The sequence below is a fragment of the Hyalella azteca genome, unplaced genomic scaffold (assembly GCF_000764305.2).
Source record: "Hyalella azteca isolate HAZT.00-mixed unplaced genomic scaffold, Hazt_2.0.2 contig13068, whole genome shotgun sequence".
Taxonomy (NCBI): Eukaryota; Metazoa; Arthropoda; class Malacostraca; order Amphipoda; family Hyalellidae; genus Hyalella; species Hyalella azteca.
The window spans coordinates 1,808-22,795 of NW_025943003.1; the positions used below are offsets into that span (position 1 = coordinate 1,808).

The window sequence follows — 20,988 nt, forward strand, 5'->3', positions numbered from 1 at the left end:
ATTACCTCCAACTCTTTAATCAGCTCACGTTTCCATGACGCCATGTCTATACAACACCAAATATTCCATAACTCCAAAATACTGGTAAAAGGTCCTCCAAATTCACCATGCCACAGTGTGCACGTGAATACCAACCACACACACACCAACAACCCACAAAACGGGCAAGAAACGTATCGGAGGTATTTAGCAGTTTGCCGGTTTGCGGTTATACTTACCTTGAGCACGTAGATGGTGCCGGACTCTGGATCAACAGAGAAGGCAGCGCGGCGACGCGTCCAGTATTGGCTCTTGGAGACCGAGGGCGGCGCGACCGCGGGAGGTGGCGCCCCTGGAGAAGATACCCGAAGTGCCGGACCCGCAAGACCGGGGATGACGTCACTCACAAGCGACGAAGACTCCAATGGTCGCGACGACGATTTTGATATGGGAGTCACGTGCGACAGGTGGGTTTCGCTCAGCAACGGCGATGATCTTGATTGAGACGAATCTTGATGTCTTGTAGCTTCGTTGTGGGTGTTGGGAGTAGAATCCTGTGAGTGGGGGTCCTGGGTATGGGGGATTCCGTCTCCGCTGAGGGAATAGCGCAGCACTCCCCATCTACCCCCATCACGATCCCGAGCAACCACCTGGAAAACATCGTTTCTAAACATAATACCAAATTAAATAAAAACGTGTACAAGGTTACAAACGAAAATAAAAATTCCTAGCAATTCGTTTCCCTCAAGACTTTCGAAAAATTATTGGCGCCAGTCCAATTCCTGCTGAAGAATATCTTGGTAAGCCCTCGCCAGCTAGATTTCAGTTGAAAAATTTGTTATGAATGCGAGGCAAAGAAAACTCGCGACAGGAAGTCTCTTCTTCATCAAAACTCAGATCAGGGATTCGAGTAGCATTGAAACCGCCATGAAAGCCACAACCCGAGCAACGGATTCGGGTGAGGAATATCGGGAATTCTATCATTGCTACCAAATTGCACCAGATTTGAATCATTCGGCCTATCAGCCGCCATGTATAGCCCGAGATATGCCGTCCATGTTGCTGACGAATTCTTGCAAAGAACGCATAGAAAGAGGAAACGTATAACTCCAAGCACTGCTTTTACCTTGGACTCATACTGAATTCAAATGACAAGTCGCTGGCGTTTTAATAGTCCTGCAAGAACGCTCCAGAAGCAAATTTGAAATGAACTGAACTGTGATGGTTGTCAAACGAGAAGAAGGTAGAGCATTCAGAAGTTAATTGGAAGCATTATCGTTTCTGTTTCAAGAGTAAAATGTATTAATTTGCACTTGAGCTCTAGAAAATATTTTGCGCCCCAAAATTTATACAAAAAATCATGAATCTGGAACTTTTATACGGTAAGAAGCAAAAATTGTTTCCTTAAAATAACGTAGTCGCAATTCTTGGTACTCGTTCCTATGCCAACACGCGTACGTTATCTTCCGTTAATCCGCAATGTTTCATCACCAAAAGCCAGAACTCGATTTCTCGGAGCCCCTGCCAACAAGCCTCGATTTCGATTCTTCCATTTCCACGCATTCCAGGAGCGTCTCGTGCGGCTTGTTTTTCAGGCTCATCGCCGTCTGCGCCACAAATTACGACACAATACACAAGGCATCGTATGCTCGCGCTCGGCGTTAACCGTCGCGCGATATGTTCAATAACTTTTCCTCGGCCCAAAACAACAACACCTGCACCTGCAGAACCTCACAAATGTATATTGAACAATCATAAAAATGTTGGGGGTTCCTTACAGAAATATCTTGAGCATGCCATAGAAATATATTGAGCTCCTTAGATATATTTCTCGAAGTTTGGCCAAACATCCTGGCGAACATCAGTGAGCCAGTACCGGCGAAACATGGTTTTGAATTCTGCTTGAAAAAAATTCACGCCGAAATAAATGGTACGTTTGTCAGCTCTACGTTGCATTCTCTCCAACTTGAGCTTCACCAGCACTCTTCTGCAGCAACAAAATATACGGGAAATGCCACTAATTTATAAACATTACATGAATTACACATAAAAAATTGTTAGAGTATATATTCTGTCTAGTCCTTGGATTCCTCATTAGCACAGGATGCAAATAATGAACAGCTCCTCTAAATCGCCATCGTCGTCGCGTCTTATTTTAAAAAGATTATGAATCTGTGATGCATGTTGAAAAATATATCAGGACTTGGAACAGTGAGAACATGTTGGGAAATATTTCCCAACCTGACATTTCTTGAAACACTTCTTGACCTGACTTCTTGAAGCACTTCTTGACCTGACTTCTTGAAGCACTTCTTGACCTGACTTCTTGAAGCACTTCTTGACTTAACTTCTTGAAGCACTTCTTGACCTGACTTCTTGAAGCACTTCTTGACCTGACTTCTTGAAGCACTTCTTGACCTGACTTCTTGAAGTACTTCTTGACCTCACTTCTGACCTGACTTCTTGACCTGACTTCTTGACGCGACTTATTGATGCAGTCAACTCACCATTATAAATCAGAGCCGCGCTGCTTGGAAGCAGCTGTTGGAAAATCTCCACGTGGGCAAGTTCTGATATCTTTCATGGCTAATTTAAATTTTTTTGTTTACCTGGGGGACTTTAAGTGGTTTAGCTTTGTTATTTCAAGTCAATTTAAATTTTAAGTTACGGGCTAAGTATCGCTCAAAAATAATATTACGGAAACGATCAATAAGGAGGCCAGCCCCTCTGGTAGCTCGTGAACATCTCACTCCAGACCACAGACATCTCATTCATCCGTTGCTCCTTCAAACAATCTTTCTGTTTTACCTTGTGCCAAGACTCCAGTCTGTAGTAAACCCTATAGCCAAATATTTCTGTGGCCATGCTACATGCAGGCAATCTTCCGTTACCTGTTTCCTGGAGCAACAAAGCCCATATCTCGGTGCTTCAACAATCGGTCATAATTTGTCTCAAGTTCTATATAAGTACGGGTCTCCTTATATCTTATGCTTCTACATGTAAATTTATACGGCACATTCTAAACACACTATTTTAATTCCAGGTACCTGTTCTGAGTCCATAAACAATTTTGTTGTCGATGTCGTGGTATATCCTAAACCTCAAACCGTGAACTCTACGTCAACTAAGAACGACTGCTATAGTACCATGATACTGGCATCAAAATGAGGACATAATGTGCAATTTGTGCATGTTAAAGCACCACGCACCTGTATGACCGGCTTGGGCAGGTGTCTGTCGTCTTCCTCAGTAATCTGCGTCTGGTAAAAGTCGTTGGCAAAACGCGGCGGAAACTCGTTGACGTCTTCTACGGTGACGTACAACGTCGCTTCTGCACTGCCCTGAGACGTACGCGCCTCCAGCGGTACCGTCAGCTGTGACGTCAATAACAATAGAGGATGCGTTACTGGCGACATTAATACGGTAATTAAGATATCTAAATATTGATTATTGATAGAACAGGACCTGTTTCTCAGGGGATCTGTAAAGTTTGGCAAGATTTTTAGCCTCTTGAGTAATTTGAGGGAGAGAAATAAGAAAAAGTTCCTGCAAGCCCCCCCCCCCTCAAAAAAAAACTGAGACTATTTTAGCATTCAGAGTATATACCAATTGAGGGGACGAGTCGAGAAATTATTGAGTGAAGAAAACAGTTAGAAATTGTTGCTTGAAACAATATCGAAACGGCTAGAAATTGTTGCATTCCAAGACTAGATGTTGCATTCCAACGGCTAGAAATTGTTGCCCAAGAATGGGTACGGGCCAAATTAAGTGAGCTAGAAATCAGTGAAAATTATGAAGAACCAAAAAATTATTGAAGCGATAAAATGACAGACGCTGTGGAACGAAAATACGGACACACTAGCTGAGGTATTGAATATTTAAGAATTTAGGGAGAACGAAAGAAAGCATTGGAACTACGGAGGATGTCCACAAAATAAGCACTCGAATAGTTTCAAAAATATGTTGCGACCCTTAAATAAATATAATAAAGCCTGGCAACGACAAGCATTCACAATTGACCAGATGGTGGAGCTAATCGTGGCAAAGGCAAGTGTTCACAATTGACCAGATGGTGGAGCTACATCGTGGCAAAGGCAAGTGTTCACAATAGGACAGGTGGTGTGAGCTCTTCAAAGACCACCAATTAATTCCGCGTTCCTTACCCGTCGCTCGGAATAATGCGTTGCGAGGGAGCCAGGGGCAAATAATGACGCAGTGATGATACAAAGCACAAAATGTTGACCAACATCACCGACGAAAATAAAATACTCGCACAAATAATTACACCTGATTAATGAATTAGATTATATTATTATATAAATATTGGATGAAACCACAAGTGCAAAAAGGAAGTAACTTGCAAGATTTTAAGCCCAAATGACATCCCATCATCCAGTGGACGCACGATTGTATAGGAAAGCAATTATTTGCAGCGATATGGAAGGATTTGGCAGGAGTACAGCCACGGTCACTAATCTCCTGCATTAATCGGGCGTCAACTTTCACAAAGATTGTACTAGAATTGTTTTCAGTGTAAAAGGGACAATCAGCACTTCAATTCAAGAGACAAGATATCTTCTTAACTGGAGCTGTCGAATTTTGGACAAAATGGAGCCATTTGTACAGCAGACGGGCGGTTTCCAAGCGGCTCGAAAAATTTAGTTTTATTCTTTCCGGAAAAACCGACCACTTCGAAAGTTGGAGACCAAAAATCAGGGAATAGACGAGCAAGAAAGCGCTGACTCACGGCGTTATTACCAATGAGTGATCCTGCATTTGCGAGGCAGAAAAGCTCGTCTGGAGGGCAATTGTCTACCGATTAATTGCGCCGACAAAGTCATTGGTCACGGAATTTTGTCCAATCTAGACTGGATTATGCCAGTGAATAGTTAGAAAGCTTTGATACTCGGAGGATAAAGTTTTGAAACATGATACGCATTGTATCAAAATTATGTGGCGGTTGGAAAGGAAGTAGCTGAGTCTCCAAGTTGATCTTGAATGTGAAAGTTGAAATAATTGATAAATATTCAAGCAATGGTTTAATTAGGATAACAGTATTGATCTGAGAAAACAATTTTCTTTAAAGATCTCGTGTATAAATATTTGCAGAATTCGAAACAGCCGATAGGATTTTTTGGAGGTGCACTTACCACTGCACCACGGTTAGGTATTGTGTGAAGAAAAAACTGCTACCTTATACAGCGATACATCAACTATTCTGTACGAACCTAAACGTTTGGTAACAAGTGTTGCCGTCATTAGACCAAGGGTTTGGTGTGGGTGAGTCATTCCGGCCTAAACAGGGGCCATACTTTCAAAACTCGCTAAGTTAACGTAAGTACTTACGCTCTGTTTTCTTGTCTATGATTGGTGGATTTTGCTTGAAAGACCGTCAATGATTGGCTGATGAACTTACGATCTCTTAACTTTTTTTGAAAGTATAGGCCCAGAACAGGAAGTACTGGATATTCATCTATTCTGGATGAATACAGGAAGTACTGGATAAGTATTCGCCCTAGACGCTTGACTAGACAAATTCCGTGATTTAGTTTTTTTCAATTGCGTTGGCCGGCTAAAATTTATGATAAGGGTACTACCTAATTGAATTTTAAATACTGCAAAAAAAAAATAAATAAATGGAATTTTTATTTCGGAACCTACAAATAAACTAGTATATATTGAGTTATCGGCCTTTTTTGTTCTCGGATTTGGCCGATTTTAGGCAACCTGAATTATGTACCACTACATCCTGGAGAAATACATTTCGTGGAACGCATATGTACCACTTCGGAGTCAACGTGTTAAGAAAAAAATGAGTTCTGCATTTCTTTTATGCCATTACTAATCGCATTCAATTGTGGACACATTGGATCAGCTCCCGAGGACGACCTCGTGCCTGTCACCGATAAAGCGCGTCATATATCACGACCAGGATATTGTATTCGATGGAATATCATTTGCAGGTCACATTAAACTTGTTTGTAGAACACGTGTCAGAAATTACGAAGAACAAAAGCGTTATGATGAAATTATAAAAAGTATTGAGATTCACTCAGAAACTGGGTTAATTAAATGACCATGCTAGCAATTCTTCACATCCCACATGTCTAGAACGCAAATCAAATAATTTCAAGTTTGATTCACTAACAAGATTAAAGTTTGCAGCTGGAAGGATTAGCTTGGAGAATAGGAGGCAATCGACTATCGGCCTAGGATTAACATCAAAGAAATAAACATGGCATATTTGGTGTCATGCTATATTGCAAGATTAATCAGAGCTTTGTATGATAACAAGTATGATATTGTGTACTACAATCGAAAAATGTTTAAAAAAAATGTTGATGATGTCGTCCTATGGCGGACAGCGGACAGCCAACAGAGCCGCGCTATGGCGGACGGCGGACAGCCAACAGAGTCTCGCGCTATGGCGGACGGCGGACAGCCAACAGAGTTGCTGTCCCACGACCTACAAAGATGGACGACTGTTCCAGGCTCACTCTGGACTGTAGGAGGAATTGAGCCTGGGCAATATGGCGAACTAAGAAGAAAGGAAGTGTGCATGCTAAATAAAAAATTTTGATTTTAGAAAATTTCAGGTTCGCCAGAATACATATAAATCACTATTAAACCTAAAAACTTCAAGACTTTCAAAAATTTTTCACGTACAAATTTAAAAGTAAAAATCTCAATCACGGCGTCGCCTGAACTTACAAGAACATTATTGAGCCATAGAGACGTGCCATCACAGAACCAAGTGTTGCAGCCGCGTATGCATTAATTTTATCCATGCAATCGCTGCTATATTTTTGAGCGAAATAATAACTTTCATACAATCAATGCTAAAATTCTCTGCATATTGCAGATCCTAAGGAGTCACTGCAATATAGTAATGAACATAACTTCTTTGGGATAATAAATTATTAATTTATTAATAATTTATAAATTATTATAATTTCCTAATAAATTATTATTAGGAAATTAGTGATTTCAGGCAACATAAAAAAGATTCCCATTGTCAAATATCACACGGTGGAGTTGGGGAAAATTCGATTAATAAAGTTAATATATAGGCTGGTTAAATTAGGTACAAATAAAATTGTATCACAGAACAATTTATAAACTGCATGGGATAACACTAATCATCAAAATCGGAGTTTAGTAAGGAATAAAGTATGTAACCAACTTTAGTTAAGTGAGCCCAAACACAGAGTAACCTTTTCCAGATCATCGCCCATCTGAAGTCCGAAAATTATTATGTGGCAACAATAAACTCGGGAGACAAATCTTCATCGAATCATCCATCACCACTGAGAGTTCAATGGTCAGCAGCCTGAAATTCTTCCTAGATATTCAACTGACGACCACAGAGTATGGCAACTAATCACCAGTCTCTGAATGGAACGCAATAGGCCGCTGATAACACTCTTCTATTAAAATAATTTACTACTCAAGACCAATGCTCAGTGAATGCGTTTAGCAATGAATGGTGCCAAAGTGCCGCCTGTTACTTTAGGTGCAAGATTGCACCTCTTGGCCAAATGAATTGGTTATTGACCTAAACAATCCTCAGTTGATTTAATAATACCCATGCAAGTCTCTCTCACACCACACATCAACACCTAATTGCGTAGTGCGGTCAAAAGCGAATCTTGGGATCAGAATAATGCATGTTTAACGACAAGCGGCAGACAAAGGCAGGAGTTTTGAGCTTCGTACAGATACGCATTAGGAAGCCACCGGTCGTTCATCGGTGATCCATAATTCAATTGTTACTGGACACATGCAAGAAGAATATTTATAATAAATCAATGCTTCCAAATGGTTGGGTCGCACCTACTAGTGGGAAAAGAAGAGATGCAATGTGGGACGAGGGAGAAATCTTAAAAGAATTTTTTTATATTCTATAAGGGACAACGAAAGCAAGTGAGCCAAATGAAAAGTTTGAGAATCACTCTCACTCAATGAACCGATTTCATCACGACGAAGGCAGGTCGTTAATATTAATAATTTTTTTAATTAGTAGAGTATAGAAATAGAGCACACTGAACTGTTCATAAATCGCTACCGCAATACTGTACACTGTACAGACTTTATTATTACCCGTGCACAGCAGTCGCACTTCGCTCCCAATACGCAAAACATATTTTTTTCGTAACGTAACGGACTCACGTGTGCTATAGTTTCTCTATCGAGAGGCGCCACTAGCGCCACGACGCCGGTGTGCGGCTGAACCGTGAACCAGTAGCGCTGCTTCCAGTCCAGCAGTGAATATCGCACTTCAGATTCTGCACATAGAAATAAGCCACATCTTAATTACGACAACAGCAATGGCGCGACAATGGGCATATCACCCTGAGTCAACCTACTGCCTTCATGTTATTAACCGGGACGAGACCAATGGGGATATTTCCAAGTTTTATATGAAGAAGGAACGTCGAAAATTTTTATTCTACTAATGCTTGGCTTGACAATGGGATCCAAGGGGGTCCAAATGAGATACGCAGTTCTGAAGGTCATCGTTTAAAAGTTTTTGAATTAAAATGAAGGAAAAGTGAATGACAAACGCCAATACTTAAATAAAACCCAAGAGGACCGGAAAAGGATATACATTTTCAAGCCCGGATGCAATCGATTCTGAGGTGCCGGAAACTGGTAAAATTCAAGAAAATTGAATTTTGTGAGAGTGGAATAATTTTTATGGTACCATATGCAACGTGTTCTTAAATTAATCAAATAAAAATCACTTACTAGAATGCAAGACAGTAAACGAAGACAAAAAGTGTTATAATACTTTTATTATTTATATATGAAAATATTTCACTGTTGAAAATCGCTGGCAGTTTCAGTTAGCTCGTGGCTTCCGGAAATTTGATGGTCGGCCGGACTTGGAGAAACTCTAGATTAAAATAATTCCGTATTAAAGAAACGTAGCAATATTTCGGTTCATGTCGAGCTATTAAAATTAGAAATCATTTACCTGGAAACTCGTTGAACGAATATATACAGGAAATTTATTGCCGAAAATATAAGGAAATTTATTGCCGTGGCATCAAATTGAATTTTCTGGCAACAAAATTTTCTTCGAGTAAAAAAATCACTCGATTTCACTCGTTGTGCAGCTCTGCCGCGTAAACGTTCGTCCCGTTCAATTCGTCCGCTGAATGTTTGAACCTAATTGCGTTCTCAACCGAACTGTTGGATTGCACTTTAGATCTTGCTAAGTTAAAGTGCAACTGGATTACATCTCATATTATTTAACGAAGAAGATCAAGAGAAGACGGCGTAGAAGTGGAATAATGAATAAAAATAAAATATTCTGTTCCTATCCCAATCNTTCCGAATTTTAATTTCTGGTTAGAATTCAATTTATTAATTTCGTTTAGTAATTTCGATCGAAATATATTTAAACTCTAGTGTAACTCGAAAGTTAATGTGGTTAGGTGCGTCATTAAAATGATTTGAAAAAATTTGTTTTAACCTGTTTTCCAGTCATCCAACAACAGCAAAAAGCATTGCTCGACACACTGCAAAACCACTAAGACAATGATTTGAATAATTGTCTTAGCATCAATCAATCTTAATGCATTCATCGGCAATCAATCGAATTTGTGCAATAGAATGGCATGTGTGACATGGCATGTCTGACATGACATGTGTGACATGGCATGTCTGACATGACATGTGTGACATGGCATGTGTGATATGACATGTGTGACATGACATGTGAGACATGGCATGTGTGATATGACATGTGTGACATGACATGTGAGACATGGCATGTGTGACATGGCATGTGTGACATGGCATGTGTGACATGACATGTGTGACATGACATGTGTGATATGACATGTGTGACATGACATGTGTGACATGGCATGTGTGATATGACATGTGTGACATGACATGTGAGACATGGCATGTGTGACATGACATGTGTGACATGACATGTGTGATATGACATGTGTGACATGGCATGTGTGACATGACATGTGTGACATGACATGTGTGATATTACATGTGTGTGACATACATGTGTGACATGACATGTGTGACATGGCATGTCTGACATGACATGTGTGACGTGGCATGTGTGATATGACATGTGTGACGTGGCATGTGTGACATGACATGTGTGACATGACATGTGTGATATTACATGTGTGTGACATACATGTGTGATATGACATGTGTGACATACATGTGTGATATGACATGTGTGACATGACAAAATTGATGTCAAAAAACGTGCAAATTATACCCAAGAAAGTAGAGCTTTCGTCATTAAAAATATAATTCCCTCCTTCATTGTTTATCTAAAAGAAAAATCCCTTATAGATTCATTTGGTCTGATTTACATAGATTGGGATACACTATGAATAAAATACATTGATTATATGTTGGTTTCAAATTCACGCAGGTATAGTGATAAAAAATTATGACGCCCTAGCTTAGCGGTTTAATGCACACGTGGCGCATCAGGAACACGGTTCTCCTTCGCAGGAAGGAGAACCGGGCCTCGGTGCTAGAGAATAACTTCTGATGATATGGCAACGTGAGGAAATAATACAAAACTAAGTGGCCTTTCTTTGTCATTTTTCTTAGGCACTGGTCACCACAGGCCTGACGGCTGAGAACTCAAGGGCTAAGGGTAGGTACAGCCAAGCATATTTCGGAACAGAGAACCGTAAATGCCAGGAAGGAACGCAAAACAGACAATGAAAGTACTCGTGCATTAGATTTAGATAGATTAGAAGAAAATTATAACCGGCGCACCACTTGCTCAAGCCGGAATGAATTAACAAAATAATGATCCGCAAGTTCATCGCCGCATTAGGGAGAAAGAGTTTGCATTAGCGGAATTATCCGTCCGTATTTTTGTGCTGACCTCCGCACCGACACCACAACAAAAACTCAAGCGGCAAGCGCCCGCTGCAGGTTTGTGTTGCCACTACACGGACACTAACAGGTCTGCGTCATCACCCCGAGAATACAGATCCAAAATACTCTCAGTTGGACCGTTCGAAATGTATTGGAGAAATTTACACGCACTATTTTGGAAATCAGTAGGGTTAGGTGGGAGAAATGAGCACGAAACTTCTTGAATTGACTCTTTATTTGTGTTCTTCGTGATCTAATGCATCAGTTAACTATCCAGTGAATATAAATTAATTATTGTAACTCACCAAAAATTGCTAACTATATTAAAAATTCTAATTATTTAGAATAATTAACTACCATAGGGATGACCTCATACACGCTCCACTAACGGAAGCCAATAATGCTACAGAAACCAAATGCTCTCGAAATGAGAGGATGTCAGCGTCCCTGAATGCATCGCCGGAGTTCATCGCATTGACTGAACACGATTTACACGAGAGCGCAACGTCGTCCAAGCAAAGCCAAGCCACTCAAGCAAAGCCAAGCCACTCACGCAAAACCAAGCCACACAAGCAAAGCCAAGCCACTCAAGCAAAGCCAAGCCACTCACAACTACGAATAACTTAAAATTATTCCCTATTATGTCATTCATTTGCGGTTGCTAAAAATCCATGCAGAACATGTTAATATAACAAAAGAACTGGAGGTGCCGGGGATCGAACCCGGGGCTTTTCGCATGCAAAGCGAACACTTAAAAAAACACCTCGTATCAAATGTCGTAGTAGTAATCTCAATTGTGAAGTTTCTCAGGGATATCTTTTCAAACAATGATAGCGCATTAAACTCGAGCCACTAGATAGTTAATTTCCCTCGAAAATGAAGTCCGAGGAAAATTAGGGTTCTAATGCACATATTTGTGACCATGTAAGCGGAGTTGACGTTACTTTACGTTGAGAATCAAGTGAACTCAAATACCTCCTGGCTCAAAGTGATCAATGCTCAAGAGCTGAGTAGGTTTCCCTTGCCTCACTACTTCCGCGAATGGTTTCTTCACCGTTGATATACATAAAACGGAATAAAATTTAGGAAACGAAGTATAATAAAACATTTATGCAGTAGAGAAACTTATGTCTAATAAAAACAGCATGGACAAGCAAATTGATTTTTAGAGCACGGCTAATCCGATTTGATTACTGAAATGAAAAAAAGACCGAAGCACATCGATCGGAAATCTCTCAATTTCAAGTCATATGAGATTTGAATGAGTCTAACGTTTTGAAGTGCCATCATTCGCAATAGCAAAGAGAAAAATGTTATTACAAGCTCACTGGGAGTTAACGGATGCACAATATAAAATTATCTAGCGTTTGACACATAGTTGCGATCTGTTCAAGGGGTTAATCATTGCGACGAAGCAATTTTGAATTTTAATCAGCAAAGCAATTTTGATGCTGGATTGTCCGCAAAAGGTAATTTAAACTGACGATTTATTGAATTAGTGATGTGTCTGATCGATGCATGGCTCGGAGCATCAGATCATTTCACTGTTTTAAAATTATGGTTTTAATGAAGCAGTGATGGCGCTATATAAGAGAATAGACTTTTGGACATGTAGAACCGATCGGTGCTATAAAGTAATTTTGATATAGTACATACTGGACTGTTTTTATTTAAACATAAGAAATTAATAGAGATCAAGATTTACCTGGCAAATATTATTATTATAACTTGTACGACCGAAAATTCTATTTGAATAATATTATGCCTCATCAATACTTAGCGAAGCGTTCAAAATCCCGTTAGAGAGCGCATGCAGCATCTCTGAAGCTCGAAACAGCTGCGCCAACGTCGCTCCTGACAACTATCACTGCGAACATATTAATAGGAAACTTTTCCACATAAATTACTAGTGTGGAACCAAAGTGCAACGAAATGACGACCATATTGGGCAATAAAATAGGACAATGAGCGATAACAGCGGCCGCATAACGACTCGAATGGTCATTCCATCAGTGAGCGAAGTTGCGGCCTTTTACGGCGCAAAATTGTGATAAAAAAATTATGGTGAAAAAAATTATGAAATGAAAAAGAGCTGAGCATGATTGCAGGTACACAATACTCAATACTTTTTTTCTTAAGCGTAAATTCCGCCGTAACAAAGAGGCGTTCCGCTAAAAAGGGACGAATATTTGCACACAGAAACATAGATGTAAGAAGTGACAATGGGAGTTTCAGCACCGGAGTTGAAACATTTGAAAATTTGAACTAATTTTAATCGACAAACAAATCATCTGGCAAGAGAAAGAAGGATTAATTTGAGCTGAAGAACCCTTTTGAATTCAGGATTTTAGTGCTTGAATTCAGATCTGATATTCCATCAATAATAGTATTTTATCCGTTTTAATATTTAACAAGTTACATCAAAAAAATTGGACAATTTAAAATAATACAGTGAAAAATCACCCAAGTGATTTTAATGTTTCAATTATTATGTTACATTCTGTTACTAACATTAGTTCATCCAATGGATGTTGATAACTGCTATAAGACTGGATCTATTATCAACAGTAATAGTAATTAAAGTATCAAAGAATAGAGAAAAATGTATAAAAATCGACAAAAGCTGTCTATTTTCACTTAATTACTCATTTGAGGATGACAGCATCACGAACAATCCGTGACATAATATTATTTGTGTCGAGTAGGACGAGTACTATTGACATCTACTAATGCCGGGATTCCAAAACAGGTGCTACGCGCGTACAACCTGTGGAATAGGAGGGCTTTTCATGTGATATGCTAGGGCCTTTCAGGTGCGCCGATGCGCAGTGCGTATTAGTGCTCGTCGGTGAGACGTCTTGTAATTTTTATACTAGACTGGCGGAGCATAAGGGAAAAATATCTAGAACAGGAACCCTGCTTTCGCATTCTCATTTAGGTGTGCGCAAAGTAGCAGCAGCAACGCCGCAGTTCAACAGCAGCCTCAACAGAACGGAAAGCAACAGGGCATCACAAGTCTCAACGCTGGCGCAATAAATCAGGGTGCCGCGTCTGCTCAGCGCTTCATGCGTGAAGATTGCAAGTCCATTGCCTTGGTTTTATTCCTGCCGCAGCGTCTCCGCGTGACGAATAACTTTGCACCCTCCACTTCCTGGTCATACATTTGCACAAGATGAACGTGACTCTCAATCCGGACCGCGAAGAATAAACGGACGCTTTTGCTATGCTTCGTGACTGTGGCAAGCATTTCGACTGTCTGAATATTCATCCAGCTTGGATGGATGACTTAGTACCTTTATCTGGCTGAGAAGCTAGTGGCTGCTTCCTGAGAGCGGTTGACGATGTTCACAGCCAATTTAATTGGCAGCATGTACTTATTTAAACATTTAGCAATGGAAAAAAATATAACCATATCGATTTTTAATGTTCCGTTTGAAAAAAAAAACGCAAAGACTAAGTAAGCGCACGGTTTGGTGCGGCCTGTCGTTTTTTAGAAAATAACGGAACGCGCCGTTTTTTATGGTTTCTTATAACGGCAGTGGCGGCCACACTAACGGGAAATGCAGATTTGCGCTATTTTAAAGTTGAAATTGATAGAATAGCTGAATATCTGTGAGTCAAGTATTTGATATGGCTCGGAGTTTGCAGAACAACGTCAATTCCTAATTACCCGATGAACGGGCACACGAGTAAAGCGTCCGCCAGGCTGTTTAGGGGCATTTCCTCCCAACGGAGTAAATAAGTACAATGAGTTACTAAAATAAATTAGATCCCCCATAAAAAACACAATGAAGATGTTAAGGGGCGTGGCTGTTTAGAGCTTTGATTCGCATTAACTAGATTATTCCTAAAAAATTTTTTAAAAATCCATATTTCAAAGTTTGATGCTTCCAGTCATAAGACCAACCCTCAATAAAAATACAAACAAATCCCTCAAGCATTGTTTTCAAATTGGACGGAGTTCTTTGACAACATCTAATTTGCTGGATTATTTCAGCGTAACATCTAGTTAGCCGCTCAATAATGAGCTCCATGAGAACAAGTTTAGTCTGGCGAAAGAAGTTGGTTGTTTGAAGTATCGGTCTGAAACAATATTGTTTCAGACTCACAAATCCTATTTTCAATTTCAATAATGAAGGTACTGTTAAATAGCTACTAAATAAATGTTTTATGACAGAAATCACTGGATAATGCAAATATAATACAGGATAATATAAACAGATAAGATTATATAAATAGATAGCATAATATATAATTAGATAGGATGTATACAAAATTTGAGTTCTCACGAAGAAAATAAACTTCTAATAATATGCAAAAAAAACCTAATATCATCGAAACGAACATAATCGTAGCATCTTCTTGTCAAACGTAGAATTGGCAGCTTCGAGAGGTTCAGATAACATTCGATGGCCGAGGAAACTATAATGTTGAAAATACTACAATCAAAGAATGATGAAATAGTCACATTGAAAGAAATTAGTAAAAATCCTCGCATCTCGAAGTATTACACGGCGTCGGCTGCTCGTTCATTGTGAACGTGGCCGTGGGCTGTGTGCTTGCGTGGTGAAATGCAGCGCCTGGGATGTGGTCTTGCGTCAGGTCTATTGGAGGCAAATACGTCAGGCCTAATTTGAGGCAAAACTTTTGTCAGGAAATGCAGCGCCTGGGATGAGTTGTCGTCTGCAGGCGAACACAAGGAGAGTTGTCGTCTGCAGGCGAACACAAGGCGAGCAATTTTGTCATGAGACACAGCGTTACTGTGGTGAGTTACCGTGTTGTTACCGTGGTGAGTTACCGTGGATACTTACCGTGTTGTTACCGTGGTGAGTTACCGTGGTGAGTTACCGTGGATAGTTACCGTGTTGTTACCGTGGTGCGTTACCGTGGTGCGTTACTGTGGTGCGTTACTGTGGTGAGTTACTGTGGTAAGTTACCGTGGTGAGTTACCGTGTTGTTACCGTGGTGAGTTACCGTGTTGTTACCGTGGTGAGTTACCGTGGTGAGTTACCGTGGTGCGTTACCGTGGTGAGTTACCGTGTTGTTACCGTGGTGTGTTACCGTGGTGAGTTACCGTAGTGAGTTACCGTGGTGCGTTACCGTGGTGCGTTACCGTGGTGCGTTACCGTGGTGAGTTACCGTGTTGTTACCGTGGTGTATTACCGTGGTGAGTTACCGTGGTGCGTTACCGTGGTGCGTTACCGTGGTGCGTTACCGTGGTGAGTTACCGTGGAGGCAGGAGTTTTGAGCTTCGTACAGATACGCATTAGAAGGCCACCCGTCGTTCATCGATGATCCATAATCCAATTGCTACTAGACACATGCAAGAAGAACAGTTATAATAAATCAATACTTCGGAATGGTTGGGTCGCACCCACGGGTAGGAAACGAAGAGATGCAATGTGGGACAAGGAAGAAAAATTAAATGAATTTTTTTTATGTTCTGGCAGGGACAACAAAATCACTCTTAACCAATGAACCGATTTCATCACGACGAAGGCAGGTCGTTAACATTAATAATTTTTTAAATTAGTAGAGTAGATAAATAGAGCACACTGAACTGTCCCGAAACCTCTATCACAATACTGTGCACTGTACAGACTTTATTATTACCCGTACACAGCAGTACCACTTCGCTCCCAATGCGCAGAGCATATTGTTGTTTTCGTAACAGACTCACGTGTCCTATAGTTTCTCTATCGAGAGGCGCCACATCGCGGTGCTGCGGCCACACGCCGACATGGCACTTGGTCATCGCGACGAAGGTCAGGTCGTCGCTTTATCGCACTTCAGATTCTGCACATAAAAATAAGCCACATCTTAATTACGACAACAGCAATGGCGCGACAATGGGTATATGGCAGTTTTCAAACACTAATATTTCATACTTGTGATACACGAGTCCCGCATCACATATCACCCTGAGTCAACCTACTGCCTTCATGTTATAAAGCGGAACGAGATCAATGGAGGATATTTCCAAGTTTTATATGGAGAAGGAACGTCGAAAATTTTTATTCTACTAATGCTTGGCTTGACAATGGGATCCAAGGAGATCCTAATGAGATACGCAGTTCTGAAGGTCATCATTTGAAAGTTTTTGAATGAAAATGAAAGAAAAGTGGATGACAAATGCCAAATACTTCAATAAAACCCAAGAGGACCGGAAAAGGATATACATCTTCAAGACCGGATGCAATCGATTCTGAGGTGCCGGAAACTGGTAAAATTCAAGGAAATTGAATTTGTCAGAGTAGAATAATTTCTATGGTACCATATGCAACGTGTTCTTAAATTAATCAAATAAAAATCACGTACTAGAATGCAAGACAGTAAACGAACACATAATATTCCACTGTTGAAATGTTGTTGTAGATATTTCACTGTTGAAAATCGCTGGCAGTTTCAGTTAGCTCGTGGCTTCGGAAAAATTGATGGTCGGGCGTACTCGGAGCAACACTAGTTTAAAATAAATCCGTATTAAAGAAACGTAGCAATATTTCGGTTCATGTTGAGCTATTAAAATTAGAAATTATTTACCTGGAAACTCGTTGAAAATTTATTGCCGAAAATTTAAGGAAATTTATTGCCGTGGCAGCAAATTGAATTTCCTGGGAACAAAATTTTCATCGAGTAAAAAAAAAAATCGCTCGATTTCATTCTTTGTGCAGCTCTGCCGCGCAAATGTTTGTCCCGTTCAATTCGTCCGCTGAATGGTTTGAACCTAATTGTTTCTCAACCAAACTGTTGGATTGCACTTTAGATCTTGCTAAGTTTAAGTTCAACTGGATTACATCTCATATTTTTGAACGAAGAAGGTCAAGAGAAGCAGGTGTAGAAGTGGAATAAAGAATGGAAATGAAAGTTTCTGTTCCTATCCCAATCGATATAGCAAAACAAAGTACGCTTTCGGGACGTCGCTCAATCATGCGCCCTTGAAATCCGGAAGTAATTTCTACTGGTAGAATTTTGCAAAAGTGTCATTGATAATAAATTGGCCATATTTGAAGAAATAACGCATTCTCAGGCTTACGAAATATTAAATAGTCAGGAATTTTTAAAGCATTACAATATGAATGAAAAATCTAGTTTGAAGCCATAATATCATAGGATGGAAGAATTTGAATTGAAGGAAAACTTATTTGTGAAGACAAATATTAGCAACGGCGCATCAAAGCAGTCAAATACAGGGAACCGATCCCTTCCTTGCTCCAATAATCTAAGTAATAATCTCTGGCTCTCACGGAGTTGCAGGAAAAGTCATCACAACTTTACGCGCTCACTATTCGAGCGCTCAAGTGTCGCGTTAGGCGAGTTTAGGAAGCAATAAGCAAAGATCAGAGAGCCCGGCTTGAAGCACCGAGCTATTATAGTAATGCTGATCAACTCTTGAAGCTGAAGATCGCAAATCTACCCATCGCAGAGCAAACCACACTCTTGCTCATTAAATACATCTAATATATTCAGTATACTACCAAGTAATCACGGCAATACATTTACATAGTATTCAATAATTATCTGCATCATGATGGTATTGCGCGTACCATTTAAGTAACAGCAATACAGTTATTTCTTTTCATTTTTTCACCATCTCTGTACGTTGATTTATGCGTTTACGACAGATCCCGTAAGGGGGGAAGATGGTGGGGGGCCTTCAGTAATTTCAAATGGGGAAATTAACTATAAAATGTGCTCTTCGCTCGGCTAGAGCTCCAGCTCAGTAACCTCACAGATCGTTATAGTTCGGATTTTATTTTGCAAAAAGTGGGGGAGGGCGGGGGTAAAATCGAAAAATTTCGAAAAATATCGGAAAAAAATGCTCCCACACCCACATAAATGAGGAATCCAAAAAACAGCCAAGTGACCTTTTTAGATATGGTCTTTGCGCATCGAATGATATGCGTCTCGGTATTGTAGCTTGAAAATCCTAGGAGGAGACAGGATTTCTAAAGTACCCCCTTTTTGGCCCTTTTCTAAGAATTTCACGTTTTCTTTAATTTTTTTCGAAAAATTCACACAAAAAAAAAAGTCTTAGAATTCCGTTTTACATACGTGTACCAAATTTCGAATCGATCCGTCTGTAAATAACTGAGATAAAGTTGTCCCTAGACGCTCCCCTTAAACTGTAGTAACAGGAATACAAATATTTTTTTTTCATTTTATCTCAAGGACAACACTTGCTTTAATTCAACATTAAGTTCACTATCCTAATTTTCTAAGTAGGTTCATAAATTGGCATTAAGAAGTTACTAGGGAAAATCTCCTAGCTCATTATCCTAATTTTCTAAGTAGGTTCATTAATGGGCATTAAGAAGTTACTAACGAAAATGTCCTAATAGAATTTATCAGTCCATTTGTCTAAGATCGTTCAGACATTTGTTTTCTAATCATACGTAGACGATTATTCATTTATATAACATTAGAATGTGCAATTAAATATTTTTACTGTGAACTTAAAATTCAAATATTATAGTAAGTAAGCAAAAAACCGAATAAAATGTTAAGAAATTATATGATCAATAATTGGAAAAATGTGCTTTAATTGAAAATCAGAATTCCTTTAAGCGATTTAGTGAATTCACGAAAAGAACATCAGTCGCGGCGAAGGCTTGACTTGTACTGACCAGCATGCGTAGTGAGGACCTGCAGCCTGAGGAGGGGGCCGGGGGGCAGGTTCTCCCTGACGGAGATGTTGTAGTGCGAGCTGCTGAAGTGAAGTGGGTCACGTGCCATCAGGTGGGTCACTGCAACGGACATGACATGTGCGATATTACATGTGTGGCAAGCCATGTGTGACAAGCCATGTGTGACAAGACATGTGTGACATGGCATGTGTGATATACATGTGTGTGATATAAATGTGTGACATGACATGTGTGACATGACATGTGTGATATAACATGTGTGACAAGCGTACACACTGTACTGTACACACTATATTGTACACACTGTTCGGTACACACTGTTGACATGTGTGACATGACATGTGTGACATGGCATGTGTGACATGACATATGTGTGACATGGCATGTGTGATATGAGCATATGACATGAGTTACGTTAGATGTTTCACATGACATGAGTGACATGACACCCTTAGAGTTATTAGCGCGTTCCAATGTATTCATACAAAGAATCAAGTTTCCAAAATACAGCACCAATATTTGATGAAGGATGATGAAGGGTACGAAATAAAACAGGATTGAACTAAAGTATACAACGCAGTATGACCTTGATCATCAGGTGATAAATGTGAACAGCAGGTTATAAATAACTTATAACATGTTGTTTACACACTCTTCATAATGAGACCTTAATTTAAGACATCAGCGACGTTAGGCCGCAGTTAAAACACATATTTATACGAGTGCTTAGAGAAGAAGAGCTTCTACGAGATTTTACAGCAGTCAACCATCAAAACCATGTTGTATCATCCACTTTGCATGAGGTCATCTTTTAGTGCAATAATGTGTACGAATGTTTATCAGAAACGAGCAAGTGCGGCGTCTGAGGTACGTTCGATAGGAGTGTCGGTGCAAAAAAATAATATACAGAATCAAGATTTTTTTCAAGTTCTTCTTCATGATATAACGTAATTTTAATAAATTAGTCATCGAATATTTATAGGGATGTTAATGGTCCATAAAGAATTCAATAGACACGATAGCCAAGATTTCTAAACGAATCATCGTAGGATTAATATTGGTGACATCGTTAGTTGCAATAAAAGCTGCTCTAATATCAACAAAATTATATATAACCATAGCTTGTAAAAAAAGGAAGTCAATCTCCCTTATATTATGGTTGTACAAATATGTAACCATAGTCAGGCTGCTTGCCATGCATCCGGTCTCGCCACATCCGTGCCCTGGGCACTACATTATTCACGCGGTAATTACGCCAGCGTTTGTTTGCTGCACAAACTCCACACGCACTGCAACACTCAGCCCAATTATCCCAGTGCTTGCAAATTAACATAACGAGCCTTCGCGAGGATGTCTATTGGGCGTTACAGAAGAATATTTTTCAATTATCGCAAACAATAATTAAGGTTTAATCCTTCGGCGGCCATGAGCATACATGTGTACTAATCTCGTCTGGTATAACTTCCAAGATGGCTAATTGTTAAAC

The 20,988-nt window shown here is 39.8% G+C and overlaps 1 protein-coding gene across 1 annotated transcript; it reads right to left on the minus strand.

Moving 5' to 3' along the window:
• Positions 1–218: 218 nt before the first annotated feature.
• LOC125178820 (putative neural-cadherin 2) lies at positions 219–19,596 on the minus strand (the record flags this gene model as incomplete). The annotated part of the gene is made up of 4 exons (XM_047883493.1): positions 19,482–19,596; positions 8,149–8,264; positions 3,189–3,353; positions 219–629 (listed from the first exon to the last, which is right to left on the minus strand). Coding segments are annotated over exons 1-4 (801 nt in total), but the record flags the coding sequence as incomplete, so codon positions are not given.
• Between the last annotated feature and the right edge of the window lie 1,392 nt (positions 19,597–20,988).